Genomic DNA, 17,287 nt, shown 5'->3' with positions numbered 1-17,287 from the left:
TCCTTACACCACACATGAAAATAGACTCCAAATGGATGAAGGACCTCAATGTGAGAAAGGAATCCATCAAAATCCTTGAGGAGAATGCAGGCAGCAACCTCTTGGGCATGGGGTTTTAAAATTACTGACTAACATGGCATTTTTGTATTAGGAAGTTATTTATTTCAGACAATGTCCCTGCCTCTTGCCACCCCAAAGCTGTCTGTGAAGGTCAGTCCAACATCAGTCTTTAATATGCATTGTGGAAAGTAAGACACAATTGGACTTTGTGAGTTATAGCCTTACTGGTAGCATCCCAAAGCATGGAAAGCCGGCACCATAAGTCCTGGTGTTGAATATATGTTGTGCTTGGTACTTCAAGCACATTTCAAAATAGCTGAGGTCATCCTCTCTTGCAAAGACTTTATTTGTTAGAAACAGGGGCTGGATTGTTTCGTTTGATGTGAAAATTAGTTTTCCAGCTATCTCTTGCTTCTAATTAGGTAGAACCATATGAAATTTCTGGTGTTTGACTATTTAAAACTAATAGTAGAAAATCAGTTTCAAATCAAATTTTGTTAATCTCTTTTCACCTAATCTTTGATAGCAACCCCCAAAGTTAAAACATAATTTTCAGATTTTTCTAAAATGAGTTTTATGGTAATTTAAGAAACATGTTTGAAAATCTTAATTTTATGGTTCCTAATCTTATTAAATAATGTGAATAAATATTTTTACATCCTTTTGGGAAAGGATTCATTTCGTTTTTTTAAATTTTTTTTTATTATGTTCAGGTAGCCAGCATATAGTACATCAAAAGTTATTGTTGTAGTATTCAGTGATTCATTAGTCATGTCTAGCAACTGCCAAGTGTCCCTCAAAGAAAGTGACTTTATTGGCAATAGATGATTAGGAGGAGATTTGTGGAACCATTGGCAAAACATCTTGCTGGTTTGCCTGGAAAAATGCAGGAGAAAATAGGGAGGAGCTTGCCTCAAGTTAGAAAGAGACTCAAACATTATCCTCAAAAACCATCCTTCAAAGGGGCCCAAATTTAATTGCTTATGAATGTGGAACAACTTATTCCCCAAGGCATTTGAGAGAGAGCGAGAGAGTGCTCATGCTATTGCTAAGAGTTAATGGGGCCTAACAGCTTGTTGTGATCAAAGAAAGATAGAAGAGGACCTATGATAAAACCGTGGTCTTCCCAAGAGACTGTGTGCACACTACATCCTTGAAGAGCAACCATCAGAGTCTTTACACTGCAGAGAAATCTATCTCTCTCTCTCTCTCTCTCTCTCTCACAATATCCACCCAGTTCCTAAACAAATAAACAGAGATATAACAAGACCCAAAGATGAATGAGTATCCAGAGTTCTACAGTGCACTATCTTAAATGCCAAATTCTCAACAACAACAAAAAAGTCATGAGATAGGGAAAAAGTGTTACCTATACACCATAAAATTAGCAGAGAGCACAATCTGTCTGTAAGTAATGATGTATTGGATTTAACAGAAAAAAAAAACTTAAAAATAATCATGATAAATGTGTTCATAGAACTAAAGGAAACCAGGATTAAATAAAATAAGGAAGGTATGAATGCAATGTTATGTGAAATAGACTATGAATGAAGAGAAAGCATAAAGAAACAAGTGGAAATTCTGAAATTGAAAAGTACATCTGAAATTTAAAAAGTCACTGCAGCATCCCAACTGTAGATTTAAACTGATAGCAGGGAGATTGGTGAATTAGAAGTTATACCAACAGAGAATAAGCAATCCAAAGGATGAAAGAGAAAAAGAATGAGGAGAAATGCAAGACCCGCAGAGAAATAAAGTCAGCACTCAGTGCATCAGCATGGGCTTTTGGAAGTACCAGGAAAACACATTTCTGATAAAAGACTTGTATAAGAAGATCCAAGTTGTTTGTTTTTTGTTGATAAACAATGAATGGAAAGCACAGAAACAATCCAATAAAAATTGGGCAAAAGGCCTGAACAAGCATTTTACCAAAGAAGAAATACAGATGGTAAATAGCATATAAAATCCACTCCACATTATTTGCTATCGGGAATTATGAATTAAAACTATAATGGCATAGCATAAAAAGATATCTAAAAAAAATTTTTTTAAGTAACATAAAAGAAATCTAAAAAAAAAAAATTTAAATACCAGTTGTTGGCAAGAATAAGGAATGATAGGAGCACACACACATACCTTCACTCTGCCAGCTGACAGGACCAGAAGCAATGACATTGTAGAAACAATTAGCATACTTATGGCCCACATTTTGGTTCTTAATATCATTTTCCAGTCAAAGGAATTAAGTCTACTTGAAGAAATAGCTGATGTGGTGACTAGGATAGGGTAGGGTAGGGTAGAAATAAATATGCAGGATGAGCCTGGAACATCTTGTAATGCCAGAAAATAGAAAAAAGAAGAAAGAAAGAAGAAAAAGAGAGACAGAGAAATAAAGGGGAAAAAGAGGGAGGGAGAGGGAGGGAAGAAGAAAAAAATCAAAGCTAAAGAACAAACAAACACAAAACTTCCCTGCATACACAGTGATGGATGCATGCCAAAGGGACACAGGAGCCCATGCAAACAGCTCCCTGTGGCCAAAGCTAGAATGATTTGAGCACAAGTATAATAGAGTAGTATTTAATTTTATCAAAGTATAAAATAAATATCCATGATTCTATACTGATGTAAATAGAGGATTAATGTATAAATAAGTGAGGTGAATAGACAAATCTTCCATGCAGAATAATTCCAGATTATAGAGATAGTTTGCCCCACAGAGGTGGTCTATTTCTCTCTTCTCTGTAAGTGTGGGCTGTGGATAGTGACTTCTTCCTTACACAACACAGTAAGAGAAGGTGGAGAAAGAGCAGCTCCACCATGGAGAAACCTGGCAAACTCTACCTCAACCAGGTGGTCAAGTTCAACATCAAAAGAGTTACAAGTGATGAGGACAGTATTTGCCACCAGTAGAATGTAAAGAAAATGGTGATTTACCTCTGTGGCTTTTCTCCTAAAAAGCTATCCCTCCCAGTCTAATCATGAGAAAAACATCAGAAGAATCCCAGTTCAGGGACATTTTACAAAATGCCTTATCAGTGCTTCTCAAAACTTACCAAGGACATCAAAAGCAAGGAATGTCTGAAAAACTATCCCAGACACCTGATGACTAAAGGGACGTGATGACCAAATATAAAGGAATACGCTGAACGGGATTCTGGATGAAATGACACTAGGTTAAACTATGGAAATCTGAATCAAGTTTGAATTTAACTTCATCACAATGTATCAATATTGGCTCATTCATTATAACAAAAGTACCATACTAATGTAAGATATTAATAACATCGGAAAACGGATGTGTCGTATATGGGAATTCTCTATACTACCTTTATTATTTTCTATGAATCAAAATTGTTGAAAGAACTTTTGAAAACGTATTAAATCTTTGAGGTAAAGGTTTTCTTTCACATAATGCAGTCAGAGAACATTTGGGGTAAAACAATCACCAGATTTCTGCTTTCAATGATAATAACTGATTCAAAAAATGAAAGTCATCAGATGCTAAAACTATTAGTGAAAAATTATGGAACAAGATATTCACATTGCCTCAATGTATAACCCCAAAGATTAGATTTTAATAGCAAGGAAATAGTTATCTTTATCATAGTGCTGAGGGTACCACCTTAATGAAGTAATCAGTGAACAGCATCAGTTAACAAGACAAGCTAATGTGATAGGCATCATGATGGGAGAAGAAAACAGTACACCTTGATAGCTGAATTATTTAATTTAATCTAATCAGGAAGATACATTGCAAAACTAGAGATGGTGGGATACTTTAAATGATGTCTGACTCAAGTATTTCAAAATGTTATTATGTCATGAAAAGAAAAAAATGCAAGAAATTTGTTCAAAATTAGAGGAGATTACAGAATGATAATAAAGCAAATAATGGCCCTTAGTTGAACCCTTGATGAAAAAAATAAATTGCTAGAAACGACGATTTTGGGAAAATCGGGAAACATTTTAATATGAACATCATATTAGATGATGCTAAAATTCTTGGCAATAATAATGATATGATACGGTGCCTGGATGGCTCAGTCAGTTAAGGCTGCCTTCAGCTCAGGTCATGAACCTGGAGTCCTGGAATCAAACCCCAATCACCTAGGGCTTCTGCTTCTCCCCCTCCCACTCATGATCCCTCCCTCTCACTCTCTCTCTCTGCCAAATAAATAAGCAAAACCCTTTTAAAAATGATATGACAATGTAGGAAATCTCTTTGTTCTTTTGAGATGTATATTTGAGAATTTATGGATAAATCATCATAATCTTACATATATGTATAGACATAAATATGTATATTAAGTATATATATATATACACACTTGCAGATGTATTATTGGGCAAAGGTGGTGCAAGTTTAACAATTAATCATCTTGATTTAAAAAAAATCATGGACATTCTCTCAACTTTTCTGTAGGTTTGAAATTTTTAAGAATAAATCTGGAGGAAAATGTCACTGATTTACATTTTTCTAGACGCTCTGCCCTATTTCTCTATTCAGTTAACAGCTTAGTTTCTTATAATGTTTCCTCTCTTGCTACTTTCACTTCTCTATGTTATCTATAATATGACTTAGTGGTTATGAAGGTGGATTTTGGATTTGATCTCTAAATTGATCCCAGAGCTTACCTTAATATTTCTGTGGACAAATTTTGAAACCTCTTTGTTTCCCATTTTTTCAGTGGGGTTGTAGAAAATTAAAATATAGAAATAAAAGTAAAAAATGTAATAGATATGTTGAGTAGTTCAATGGATACCAGTGAAAAGTTATTTGCAAATCAAAAGGATGTCTATGAATTAATTTAAAATAAAGCAAAAATGACAGAGGAGTCAAGAGACATGAATGTATCTGTTAATATTTATTCAATTGTAATAACAGCATTACTTCCAAAAAAGTTTAATGGTAAGAAGATCTACTGGATTTTGAAATGAGAAGAGATGGTTAATTCCAGAGACCCTGGGTCTGCTTCTCTGTGATTCCCTCAGTTATGCCCTCATTAGTGTGTTGACTTCATCTCCAAGCTGGTTTCTCTTTTGATGGCAAAATTGTTGTAGACTGTGCCAGATTTCATATCCACACAGCATGACATTCAGAGGAAGAAAGACTACCTTTTCTTGTGGATCTCAATGAAACAAGATGGTATTGGGAGGGATCTCTTTTAAAATAAAGGAAACATATAACCCAGAAACTTTCACGAAATTACCTCTTTCGACTTCTTGGGCCCAAGTAAGCCATGGACACTTCCCTTAATAGACCTCTAGGCTTCAGTGTTGCTAAGGGTTGGAAGTAGGTGGCGCAGAAATACATAAACAGAATTTGTGGTACCCCTTGAAAAGGGAAAGGGACCAATGCATGTGACAACCAAAAGTATCTTCTAAAATAGACAGTGGATACAAAGGAACAGCATTCATAGAACTCAGGTTATCTGGATTCCTTTACACTTTAAAAAAATGTATTTAAGACCCTGTAGAGTTTTGTGTTTGTGGGTTATAGCTAAAAGTATTTACAATATTAGAAATTAAAACCAAGAAATTAAAAATATCCACTCACTTCTTTAAAAATAAAAATAACAAGCATGTCATATATTAAACTAAATGATTATATTAATATATATTAACAGAAATGGCTAATGAATGGCCAAATGTGTCAGGTACCTTTTCAAGTATTAGTGGTAGGAAATCAGTCACAACTATGTTGGTACTCACAGGAAGAAGACAGGCTTTCATTTCATTATCAGGTAGTCAGAGTTTACTATTTTTTTTCTTTAAAATGTTGCTTCTATCTGTTCCCTCCTCCCCTTTCATCCTCCAGTTCCAGCTCTCATCATCTAATATATGAATTCTTGCAGTTAGCCTCATTGCTTCTAGCTTCATTCCAATCAACTGCCAGATTAGTTTTCTATATGGTTTTAGGAAGAATTCAGTATCTGATGCCTCTGGGATAAATTCAGATTCCTTAGGGTGGCATTTAAGATTCTCAGTAACCTGATTCCCTTCCACCCTTATTTCCCATATTCCACAGCAGCTTTTAACGACAGTTTTGTCAGCTTTCTGACTCTGTCCATGGTTCACCTCCTTCATCCCAGTTCCCAGTGTCACACTTATTTCCATAAACATTGACTGTGGTCATACTCGTTCCTTTTTTCCTCCAAACATCACTTTCTAAAAATCATTTTTAAGGCACATCTTACTTCTGTTGCTGCATAAGTACTAAATATCCCATGTGACAAGGTCTTCCATTTCCTAAACTTCCAAGCAACATAGATACAAATTCTTACTCAATCTGAATCACCTGGTTGAACTTGAGCAAGTCACTCATGTTTCAAAGTATGAGGATTTTTTTGGAGAAAATTCATGAAAAATTATATCTAACAAGTTGGTAGATAATATCTACTTAAGGTTCAGCTTTGTGCCTAGCAGAAAACATGTTTTCAGTAAATTGCTTTTTCATTTTCATTTGTAAATTTAAGAATTTATGTTTAGATATTTAGAATTTTTACTATTTTGTGCCTCATTTATGCTTACAGCATCTCCTATTTTTTTGTTAATGCTATTAATGTATCAGTAATTTACATTGGAATAAGTACAGGTGGGTAGAATTCCTAGTAACAAACATGATAAGTAATATCAAAGAGAGAAACGCCTTCATTAAGTTTAATGTATTGAAATTTGCACTTCATTTTTGATGGACACCTAATCAAACTATATGAAAATATCCAAATCTATATGGATTTATGTATGAATACCATCTATTTCATCTAGAGATTGATAAATCACAAGTATACAGATACACTACTTCAGAAAACATGAGAGTAAAATTGACTAACACTAAAGATCAAAATAGTCTTTTTTTATTATAAATCTTTACTAGTATTCTTGTCTTTAATACTTTTAATTGTGGCAAGGATACATAACAAAATTTCCCCTTTTAAAGTTGAAAATATTCTTTTTTATTAAAAGATTTTATTTAAGTCAAGCAGAGAGAGTCAAGTATCATATGGTTTCACTCATTTGTGGAGCATAACAAATGACATGGAGGACATTGGGAGATGGAGAGGAGAAGGAAGTTGAGGGAAATTGGAAGGGGAGGTGAACCATAAGAGACTATGGACTCTGAAAAACAACCTGAGGTTTTTGAAGGGGCGGGGGTAGGAGGTTGGGGGAACCAGGTGGTGGGTAATAGGGAGGGCACATATTGCATGGAGCACTGGGTGTTGTGCAAAAACAATGAATACTGTTACGCTGAAAAAATAAATTAATTTTAAAAAATAAAAATGAAAAAATAAAAGATTTTATTTATTTATCTGACACACAGAGAGAGAGAGAGATCACAAGTAGGCAGAGCAGCAGGCAGAGAGAGAGGGGAATCAGGCCCCCTACTGAGCAGAGAACCTGATGCTGGGCTGGATCCCAGGACCCTAAGATTATGACCCAGGCTAAAGGCAGAGGCTTAACCCACTGAGCCACCCAGGCACCACAAAGATGAAAATATTCTTTTTGAGAACAGATATTCCGTGTGAAGTAATATTCAAATATAGTCTCTTGAAAAAACTGAAAGAAAATTAGGAATCAAATATATACAGTGCATTTCTGACAGATAGTATAGTTTAAGAAGGGATTAATTCTTTTTTTTTTTTTTAGATTTTATCTATTTATTTGACAGACAGAGATCATAGGTAGGCAGAGAGGCAGCCAGAGAGAGAGGAAGGGAAGCAGGCTCCCTGATGAGCAGAGAGCCCAATGTGGGGCTCGATCCCAGGACCCTGGGACTATGACCTGAGCCAAAGGTAGAGGCTTTAACCCACTGAGCCACCCAGGCACCCCAAGAAGGGATTAATTCTTGAGAACATGGAATGTGCCAGACTTTGTAAGATTATGCTTTGGAATTCTAGAAACTTGTCAGCAATATTAAATGGAAGTGACCTTTACATATACTGACTTGTATTCCTAGTATTTGTTGTATTTGTTGAAAATTGTAACTCATTGCTCTTTGAAACAATTAGGTAATAGTTTAGCTAATTTTTTTGTGGCACAGCTTGTGACCTCAGGAATAATTATTTAATTCATTCTTGAAGGGAGCTAGTAGCTAAGATTTTGGGAAACATTGTAGCAGAATCTCTCCTTGCAGAACTTATTTATTTGATTCCCAAACTAACATGTATTATTAACTGAATATTTTATGGACAAAGTGCTCCTTTTCTAGTTTGCAATATTCCATGATTTTGAAAAACATATTTTTTTTCAAATTTAAATTAATTTTTCACAGGGGATGATATTTCTTTTAGAATGTCATAAAATTTTCTTTATAACTTTTTTCATAGCATTTATTACTTCCTGATTTCTTAGACTATAAATAAAAGGGTTTAATAAGGGAATCACTAGAGTATAAAAAACAGCACCAGGTATATCTTCATCCTCTTCTTTAAGTGACTGTGGTCGAGTGTACACAAAGAGAAGAGAACCATAGAATATTGAGACAGAGAGAAAGTGGGATGAACAAGTAGATAAGGCTTTGCCTCTTCCCTCTTTGGATTTCATTTTGAAAATCATAAAAAGGATACAGAGATAAGAAATTAGGACTATGATAACAGAGAAGACTAAAACTGCACCTGCAAAAATAAATATCATCAATTCATTGATATAAGGGTCAACACAGGAAAGTCTGTATAATGGAAAAACATCACAAAAAAAGTGATTAATTTGATTTGACCCACAGAAAGTTAACCTAAAGAGAAAACCTACATGAATTGTGGGATGCAGGTTTCCAGCTATGTAGGCCCCCATGATCATCTGAATGCAGAGTTTCTTTGACATCATGGTGTGGTACTGCAGAGGGCTACATATGGCCACATAGCGATCATAGGCCATTGCTGCCAGGAGAAAGCAGTCTGTAGTTTCAGCAAGGCAGAGAAAATAAAATTGTGCCATGCATTCATAAAGGGAAATCATTCTGTCCTTAGAAAAGAAGTTCTCTAACATTTTGGGGGTAATGGCACATGAACAACAGGAATCCATCAGAGCCAAGTTGCCCAGAAAGATGTACATTGGTGTGTGAAGACGACCCTCCATGAAAATCAATGCCACCAGGCCAAGATTCCCCACCATAGTGATCACATAGATAGTGAGAAACACCACAAACAGGAGGCTCTTCAACTCTGGGTGATCTGTAAATCCTATGAGGATAAATTCAGTGGTCAAGGAGTAGTTATCCTCAGTCATATCCACCTTCTCTGTTGAGAGAGGAATTCTGGAAATATAAGATTCTAATTTAAAGTGTGTATAACTTTCCTTCCAACTTTTTCTTTTTACAACAAAGAGAGGAGCTTCTTCAAACTTCCCTTAGTATCTCTGGATACAGACACACAAACTTCTAGGGGATAGTCATTCCCCTAACATGTCAGTTTTATAACCTCAATTCTGAAAATCAGCATTCCAATGAATATTTTTTAATTGCAAGAAGAAGGCTTACGATGGAAAAGGTTTGTCTTCATGAATTCATGTATGAATAGTGTACAAATCTTGCATACCCATATTTGGTTCATTGTTGACATAATTTCATTGTTGACAAAGAATTTCAGTGTCAATTTTTGTGTTAATGATCCTTAAAATAAATTTACCATCAATTTTCATATATACACATTTTTGTAACTGAGCAAAAATATTTCACATACTCTCCCAGTGGAGTGAATGCCTGAAAATAGCATTCAACAAATATTAAATTTATATCTTAAGAATTGTATGAAGATCACAAAGGTTTAAGAATAGGACTTACATCTTTAAAGAAAATTACTTTGGCTATCCAAGGAACTAAATATCTGTATATTTTCACCTCTTTCATCACTTTCTCTGGGATTAGATCCATTTCCATTAAAACTGTTTTTGTCCATCCCATCATTCCTGCTGAGTTCTCCCAGATATCTAAATCCTCTTCTTCTTTATGTAAGGTAAAGTTTACGTATAATGTTACTTAAGAAAGGTTTAACTAAATGCCCCAGACCACACTGATTTTTACTTCCTACATTCTCAAGTATATCCTATATATGCAACACAATCAAGAATTTCTTGTGTATAATCTACATGGCTTTTTCCTTATATGCACACACAGTTTCCTTATTAGAATTGTAGACATTTGAGTTTAGTTATGACTTAGGAGTTGTTTATGCTATAGAAGAAAAAAGTATTGATTCTAGTCCTAGCTTCTCTCATACTACCACTGATCCCTAGTAATCTCTTTGGTTTCTGCAGATTGAGACTGCTAATTTTGAACAACAGCCTACAATGGAAATTCTTGGAAATCTATCATTAAAAAAATGTTTGTATCATTTTCTTATCTGAATTGACCCATATAATATATTCCTGCTTCTGAAGAAATTACATAAGATTTTCTGATGTATAGCACAGTAGTTTGAAATCTAATCAAAATAAGTTTGCCTATATATTTTAGTTTTATACTACTTCGAAAAAGAGAAAAAAAAATCTTAATAAGATTTTTGAGGTGGGGCTCCTACGTGACTCAGATGGTTAAGTGTGCCCCTTTGGATCAGGTCATGATCTCCAGGTCCTCCAACTGAGCCCCACGTCTGGCTCCCTGGTCAGTGGGGAGTCTGCTTCTTCCTTTCCTTCCCCTCTCCCCCAGATTGAGCTCTCTCTGTCTGTCTCTCTCTCTCAAATGAATAAATTTTTTTTTAATTTTTAAATATGATTTTCAAAGACAAATTTTCTTTTGCCTCAAAGGCTATATTCTATCATTACTTTGGGATCCATTAGGGTATTTTGACCAATGTGTATAATTATGTAAATTCTCTGGTCAAAATGGGTTTATTTTTCCATAATGAAAGCATCAAAATATAGGCATAGGTTAAACATTTTATTTTCTTGTTTTAAAGTACTAAATATAAGCCATTTAATGATTCGGCTCTGTTAGAAATGACTCTCAATGTAATTGCCTGAATTATTTAACAGAATTAAGCTGCATTCTTACCTGTATGTTGTGAACATTTACCTTATAATCAGAAATGGTTAGCATGAACTGAGGTTAAATCTCGTGCTAATTTGCCATAGCCTTCCGTTGTGAGAAGAGCTAGGAAGGTGAGAAGCTGAAATCTGAGAACAGTGTAAAAAGGCTAACTAATTCAGATAAATCAATACTTAAGGATGCTAATAGCAAAAGTAAAGATAAATTTGAATACTTCCTTTACCTGAGCACTCTGAAAAGAGTCTTACAACATCAGATTTCTTTTTTTTAATGGTGGTATTTCTTGTAGAATTTCAGAATATAAATTATGGTCTCAAAAACATTTGGGATTAAAAGAATGAAAATCTAGAAGGCTGCTAAGAGGTCAGTGTCAATAATTATGTTCCTTACAATGCAAAGTTAAACTTTCCCATCAAATAATTATGGGACTTCCCTATGATGACATCAGTGTATTTCTATGGGGAGATTCAGCTCCCAAAACATATTAACTCTGTGACATAAATTAAAGATGACCTGTGAGACAATGAGGTTAAAGTAAATGACCTTTGCTAAAGTCATTAAGTCATTTGATGATCATCTTGGTGGTTCTTATGTAATTGACATCATTTCTAGAATTCTGTTCATTATCCTGTGCATAAAATGTAAAATGAGCCAAAGAGAGTCTGCAGTCAGTTTGGACAGTTACTGGAGAGATTAATATGGTTTATAAAAGATGGTTAGCATTTAGAGAGAAGGACAAAAGGTGTGGGAGGGTTAGCTAGGTCCATCAACTCCTTCGCCCTGAGTTGAATTTGTTCCATGTATTCCAAAACCTTCATGGAAATGATAGTCTACTGCTCAGGAAATTGCAATACTCTCTTTCTAGTGTTCTAACAAAATCCATTTTTTCTTTTTTCTTTTTAGGAGTTTTTTTGTTTGTTTTTGGTTTTGTTTCAGATTTTAATTATTTACTTGAGAGAGAGAGTGAGTGAGTGAGAGAGAGGGAAGGAGCAGGGGAAAGAGAAAGAGAGAGAGAAACTGACTCCCTGCTGAGCAGAGAGATGGACAGGGGGTTCTGGGGCTTGATCCCAGGACTCCAGGATCATAACCTGAGCAGAAGCTTAACTGATTGAGCAACCCAGATACCTCCAAATCCATTTTTCTTATTTTGGTATTCCTGATTTTCCAAAGTCAGCCTGTGTCTTATCTATAAGTTTCCTTTCACCCCTTACATCACAGCACTTGGCCATGTACATCCCTTCACTGATCTTCTGTGCTTCAGCTAATTCATTGATAATGTTTACATCATCTAAAACTCCTTCTCTCTTTCCTTCCATCTCAATACTACTCATCCTTGAGCTCAAATCATATCTCCTCCATGAGAACTTTCTTATGTCTTTTAAATAGATTTGATTTTTTTTTCTTTTCCTGATTTACATGATACTTAACTGCTTTTATAATGCATTCACCAATGTATCAGGTGTGACTCATATATGTCCTGATTGTAAAAGTCTTGACTAAATGTTAAGTCACCAGTCATGTCATGCATCTTTTTGAGAAACGATCAACAGACTGAGCTAGATCCTCAATACCTGCTGCACTAACTGCTAACATTTCCATTCTGTTCAACTTTTATCAAAAGGGTATTGGAAAAGGCAATGGGGACTGTGGCACAGGATGTGAAAATGGTGGAGACAAGTTCTTAGTTTTTATATACGGCTCCTACTAGAAGCTCATCATCTAGTGGGGAGAAAGAAAGGCACTTACATTGCTAACTAGTGTGCAATTTAGGCTGTAATACAAAAAAAAAAAAAGTGTAAACATGTTATATAAAAATATACTGAGGGAACGGAATGGTGACCTGGAGGAAGAAAGAAAGGTTTTCCAGTGGAAGTATAATTTCAGTTAACTTTATAGGATAAGCAGGATAATAATTGAAGAAGAACATGAGGAAAACCAATAGCTTGAGGGAACCATGTACAAAAGCCTGGACTCCGAAAACAGTCAGACCTAATTTTTAAAAAGGACAGTAAACTGGAGTGGCTGAAGCTTACTCATATATGATACAAGGAGACCCAACAGGTAATATAAAAAGAATAGGAAAATAGATTGGAAATTGTCCTGTTTGATTCTTGACCATTTATTTTCTCTGCTCTGCCAGTTTACTAAAACCCTCTGCAAGGACACAACCAACTTTAAATGCCAAATCCAAAGAATATCTAATTATTTTCCTAAGCAACTGTAGTGTTTGGTACTATTAAAGTCTTCTCTGGCTTCTTATGGTAACCCTTTCTGTTTCTGTCCTTGATTGCTGCATCTCAGTGTTTCATACTAGGTCATGTTTCCCTCTTTGCCCTGAATGATCCTTCTTTCTGATTGTATCCTTGACCTCCCTCTTCTTTCATTCTAGACTTTTCCCCATATTAGCTCATCTACTCTTGTGTTTTCAGCTACCTTTCATCTTCTGATGGCTTTGGTAGGGGAGATATTTCAAACCATTTTGGTGTACATTCATATTAATAAGATCATTGGTAGTATGTCTTAAATATATATATTCTTACCTACAAATTAGATAGGTGTGCTACTATACTAAAATATTATGCATTATAAAACATGAAAAGAGAAATTTAAAAGCAGTTAGACTAAAGAAATGGTATTAAAATTTTTAATTTTATGTATTAATAATATTAAAACATTGTTTACTCTCCAACACTATTATTAATTATTCATCCTATTCAGAAAAAAATGCGATATATGGATTATTATTTAAATTGTAGCTTAACACAATAATACAGCAATTAATACAGCAATTAATTAATTAATACAGCAATTCAAACACTTGCTTGAATTTATTTCCAAACATCTCTTAAAATCCTACAAAGTTGAAAAGATGCTATACACAGATAGACTTTCTCAAATGGGAGAAGAATACAAATTTTGAGTGGATCTCAGAACAAGAAAGCGCTCTTCAGCAGGTCCATGCTGACTCAGCAGCCAATAGTATTAGAAATATCTGAGACAGGAGGGAGTCAAGATGGAGGGGAAGTAGTAGGAGGCGCCGTTTCAAGCTGTACCCTAAAGTGAGCTGGTTACCTACCAAAGAACTCTGATCACCCATGAAATCAGCCTGAGATCAGAATTATACACGTCTCGGGGGTGCCTGGGTGGCTCAGTGGGTTAAGCCTCTGCCTTTCGCTCAGGTCATGATCCCAGCGTCCTGGGATCGAGCCCCGCATCCGGCTCTCTGCTTGCCGGGGAGCCTGCTTCCTTCTCTCTCTCTCTCTCTATGCCTGCCTCTCTCCCTACTTGTGATCTCTATCTGTCAAATAAATAAATAAAATATTAAAAAAAAAAGAATTATACACGTCTGGATCTCTACAGGAGCAGAAGATGCCAGTGGGCAGGTAAAGCGGAGTGGGAACATCAGACTGATATTGGAAGATAAACAAAAGGGGGAGGGAGCCCCCAGAGGCGACCGACTGGAAAGTAATACCCCAATACGAGAGTGCCCTGCGTCTGGGTACCAGCATTACCTTGGAGTCTGGTTGAAAGCACTCAAAAAAAAGAAAAGTGAGCAAAGGATCGCGGGGGGAAATTGTGGGAATGAGGGCGGTTAGGGACAGGGGCTTAAGTCCCTGGACCCAGGACAGCCTCCCCCAGCGCTGAGCCAGAGAGAGTGCAGCAGAGAAACCAGGTCTTGGTCCCTGAGCCACCAGCATGCCCGAGAACGCGTGGGGTCCAGCTCCTGTGAGGGGCTGGGAGCCTCACCAGATGACATTACTGAAACACGAGCATCCCACACCCTCCCCTGGGACAGGTGCTCACAGGTGCTAGTCGGGAGCTCTGGCACCTGGAAAAACCAGGCATTCCCAGCCCGGGCCAGCGGGAAAATCTCAGTGTGCTATCACTTCTTGGAACCTCTCTAGCGGTCTGGAGCTGCCCAGACAGCTGCCGCTGCCATGGTATTGGTACAAGGAGGATATCCTGCATCCCCAGGAACCGAGACTTGGAACCTACTCTGCCAGCAGCTCTGCAGAGCATTCTGAGGCTTCTCTCTGAGAGGGAGGTCTGGGTGCAGTTTGCTCTCCTCTAAACCTCCAAAAACCATCAAAAGCTGTCAAGGCGAGAGAAAACAGATGAACAAACATAAAAACCTCCAGAGAACAAAAGCCTGAAAAAAACGGTTTCATCAGAGCCCACCCCCTGGAGGGGGGCTGGAGTACCTAACTCAGAGAACATCATTGACTGAAAACCTATGTGGCAGGCCCCTCCCCCAGAAAACCAACCAGGAAGGAAGAAAAAAAAAAAAAGAAAAAGAACACAAGAGAACAACCACCACAACTTCTTAAATACAACTTTTATTTTTAACTCTTTACCACTATTCTGGTTCATTTTTTTATACATATAGATAATTTTTTAACCTATTTACCATCACAGTGAGATGTCCAGTACATCAAATTCATTAATAACCTTCTAAACTGAGCTTTTTGATAAATACACCAGTGTTTTTCTTTTGCTTTTCTCTTTTTTGAATTTTTTTTAAATTTTAATTTAGTTTAGTCTAGTTTATTCTTTTTTAATTTTTATTTTCTAATATACATATAGAGTTAAACTTCAAGGTAAACCCCTTTCCCCAATCAATGCTACCCCTATAGGCAAACCAATTTTTAATCCCCCTTTATGTTAGGAAAGTTGAGTCCTTTAACAAAGACATCAAGATACATCCAGGAAGAATCAAAATAACCTTCCTCAAATAAATAACTTTCCTCGCCCACACTGAGAATTTATAACAACTCTCCCATCTTTTCCTTCCACAAGTGTTCCTCTGTATTTGTGTTTGTCCTGATAGTATATAAATCTTATACTTGGGTTTCTTTTTGAGGAGATTCTTCCTTCCTTTGCTTTTATATTTTTTTTCCTCTTGTCATATACTTTTATCAATCTTTTTTTTGTCTGTTTTTATTTGTATACTTCATAAATCTTACCTTGGGGCCCATTTGGGCTGAGCCTTCTCTTTTATCCTCCCTTTTTTTTTCTGTCTCTCTCTCTCTCTCTCTCTCTCTCTCTCTCTTTTCCCTAATTCTTTTTCTTTTCATTTTTCTCTCATTTGGGTGGGGAATCCTGATTGCACAGAAGTATTCCAGGGTGAACCTTGACTGCACCACAGTTGATACATCCAGCTGCATCCATTCAGTCATCTCTTACCAAAATGACTAGGAGGAGGAATAGCCAACAGAAGAAAAATACAGAGGATGGACCTTCTGCAATAGAGCAAATGGATATTGGCACAGACAATATGTCAGAAAAGGAATTCAGGCTAACAATTATCCAGGCAATAGCTAGGTTGGAAAAAGCCATGGATGACCAAATGGAATTGATTAGGGCAGAACTGAAAGCCACCAGGAATGATGTTCACAATGTTAGGGCAGAAATGAAAGCCTCCAGGGATGATGTTCAAAATGCTCTCAATGAATTCCAATCTAATCTAAATTCTCTAAAAGCTAGGGTAACTGAGACAGAAGATGAAATTGCTGATAGAGAGATTACAGATAGAGAGAAAGGATCATGAGGAAGCCTAGAACAAACAGCTCAGAAGCCACAAAAACAGAATCAGGGAAATAAATGATGCCATGAAATGTTCCAACGTCAGAATTATTGGACTCCCTGAAGGGGAGGAAAAAGAATGAAGTCTAGAAGATATAGGGGAACAAGTTTTCTATGAAAATTCTCCCAATCTCACGAATGGAAACAACGTTCATGTACCTGAGGCAGAGCAGTTCCCCCCACAAGATTTTAGATTCTTGAAAGTCCTCACGACACCTAATAGTTAGAATGAAGAATTACAATTCTAGACAGACCCTCTTAAAAGCAGCTAGGACAAAGAAGCTCCTTACATACAGAGGAAAGCCCATTAGAATAGCGTCAGACGTGTCCACAGAGACCTGGAAAACCAGGAAGGGCTGGCAAAATATATTCAGAGTACTAAAGGAGAAGAACATGCAGCCAAGAATACTTTATACAACAAGACTGACATTCAAAATGGATGGAGAGATAAAGAGATTCCAAGACCGGCAAAGATTAAAAGATTATGCAACCACCAAGCTGACACTGCAGGAAATATTAAGGGGGGTCCTATAAAAGAGAAAAAATCCTAAGAATATCATTGAACAGAAATATAGAGACAATCTACATACAGAAAGACGTCAAAGGTAACATGATGTCAATAGAAACGTATCTATCAATAATCACTCTCAATGTGAATGGCCT

General features: G+C 36.3%; 1 protein-coding gene across 1 annotated transcript; it reads right to left on the bottom strand.

The window, feature by feature from the left end:
• Positions 1-8,355: 8,355 nt before the first annotated feature.
• On the bottom strand, positions 8,356-9,285 carry LOC123940465 (olfactory receptor 5K3-like). The gene has a single exon (XM_046003302.1). It carries the CDS (start codon positions 9,283-9,285, stop codon positions 8,356-8,358), a length of 930 nt encoding a protein of 309 aa, XP_045859258.1.
• Positions 9,286-17,287: the final 8,002 nt, after the last annotated feature.

Source organism: Meles meles, chromosome 4 (assembly GCF_922984935.1).
Source record: "Meles meles chromosome 4, mMelMel3.1 paternal haplotype, whole genome shotgun sequence".
Lineage (NCBI taxonomy): Eukaryota > Metazoa > Chordata > Mammalia > Carnivora > Mustelidae > Meles > Meles meles.
The sequence above is the reverse complement of the archived record's forward strand: the minus strand, read 5'-3'. Positions and strand labels throughout refer to the sequence as shown.